General features: G+C 43.1%; 1 protein-coding gene across 1 annotated transcript in view; it reads right to left on the bottom strand.

The window, feature by feature from the left end:
- The window catches only part of TNFRSF11A (TNF receptor superfamily member 11a), a 62,537-nt gene that overhangs the window by 35,164 nt on the left and 25,801 nt on the right, over nucleotides 1-1,572 (bottom strand). The window contains exon 5 of the mRNA XM_012556362.1: nucleotides 353-429. Within this exon, the coding sequence (XP_012411816.1) occupies nucleotides 353-429 (77 nt within the window). The remainder of the gene's footprint in view (nucleotides 1-352; nucleotides 430-1,572) is intronic.

Genomic DNA, 1,572 nt, shown 5'->3' with positions numbered 1-1,572 from the left:
CCATCCTCAAAATACCTTAATTATGGCAGGATGTTTTGTAAAGATAGCACCACAACAGGAAACCCAATGCTAGTTGAGTGGGGGTATAGGGGATGTAGCAGGGCTCACAGGAGGGATGGGGGAAGAAACCGTTATTTGGAGGTTGATAAAAAGGTCCTAATGTGTTACTGGAGCCATGGGTTCCGGGAAGGCTGTATGTGGACTTGTTTGAGATTCTGGACTTGCTTCCTGGGCACAGCCCATACTCCCCAACGACATGAGATGATATGCCTTCATTGGATGGCAGGGTCCTGAGGACGTCACAGTGAGCCCAGTGGAAATAGCACGACTGAATTTACAGAAACGCCCTCACCTCTCCCTTCTGGTCTTTTTCTCTTTGTTTTCATAGGAATCCATCTCCCTACAGGCAGGCGCTGCCCGTCTCCATGTCTGACACACAGAGAAAGACGTAGAAAGGCAAGATAGTAAAACTGAAGGCGGTCAGTGCAACTTTTGTCTAACAAATAGGATTTATCTGAGCCTAATAAAATGTGAACAACACTGCATTGCTGGTGACAAAGGCAAATCAAGACAAATGTGTGGCTGGGGCCAATCTTCAAATGATTAAGGTTACCAATTGCTTCTGACCCATAAGAAAGCTGAAACAGTCTCTGTAAGATAAGCACATAGTTGTCTGTGTTACCCACACGAAGGTACTTTTTAGAGGAATTTGGTAAAAAGAGCTACCCCTGAAGCAACTGCTTAAAAGCACCATCAGATGTCACTGGCCGGCTTCTAGATCCCATGGCTGTCAACCACCACCTGACCTGCACATGTGGACAGTTGGCTTACATGTTAGGAGAGTGGCTGTAATTAGCTCTATCCATCCATCCATCCGTCCATCTATCCATCCATCCGTCCATCCATCCATCCATCCATCATCTAACCCAGGTGTTCTACATCTCCTGGTAAAAAATGCTTTCAGAAATGACCAGACATCCTGGTTTTTAAACAAATGTCCACAGATTATTCCACAGAATCCATTTCTCTCTCCTGAATTTGCTCTTATTGTGTCTAGGTACCCTGACATGCCCTCTTTTTATTTTATGGATGTAATTCACATACCACAAAATTCAGCCTTTGGAGGTATACATCTCAGTGTTTGTTTTTGTATATTTGCAAGGTTGTGCGACCATCACCACTATCTAATTGCAGAACGTTGTCATCACCCCCAAACTGACACATCTGCTTGACAGAACTAGGATTCCAGAGCTTTTGACAAGCAGCAGAAATTTTGCCATTGGAAAAAATTGCTATGATGAGGCAGAAAATTATAGCTTTAATCTAATTTAAGGTACAGCTTTAACAAAAACTTACTTTGTTTTCTAATTACATGATATGCTTTTCAGTACACCTTCAAACTGGCAATACATACACAGCTTAAAAGGCAACACCTATACATACATTTAAGGAAATGTGGTTTGGGGGTAAATTAACTAAAGCTGGAAAACTCTCTTTAGGATGCTGGCACACTGGGAAAACTGTGCCTGCATTGTCCCCCACCGCCTTCCTTGCTTTCTGAATCCCAACTTT

Source organism: Trichechus manatus, unplaced genomic scaffold (assembly GCF_000243295.1).
Source record: "Trichechus manatus latirostris isolate Lorelei unplaced genomic scaffold, TriManLat1.0 scaffold00063, whole genome shotgun sequence".
Lineage (NCBI taxonomy): Eukaryota > Metazoa > Chordata > Mammalia > Sirenia > Trichechidae > Trichechus > Trichechus manatus.
The sequence above is the reverse complement of the archived record's forward strand: the minus strand, read 5'-3'. Positions and strand labels throughout refer to the sequence as shown.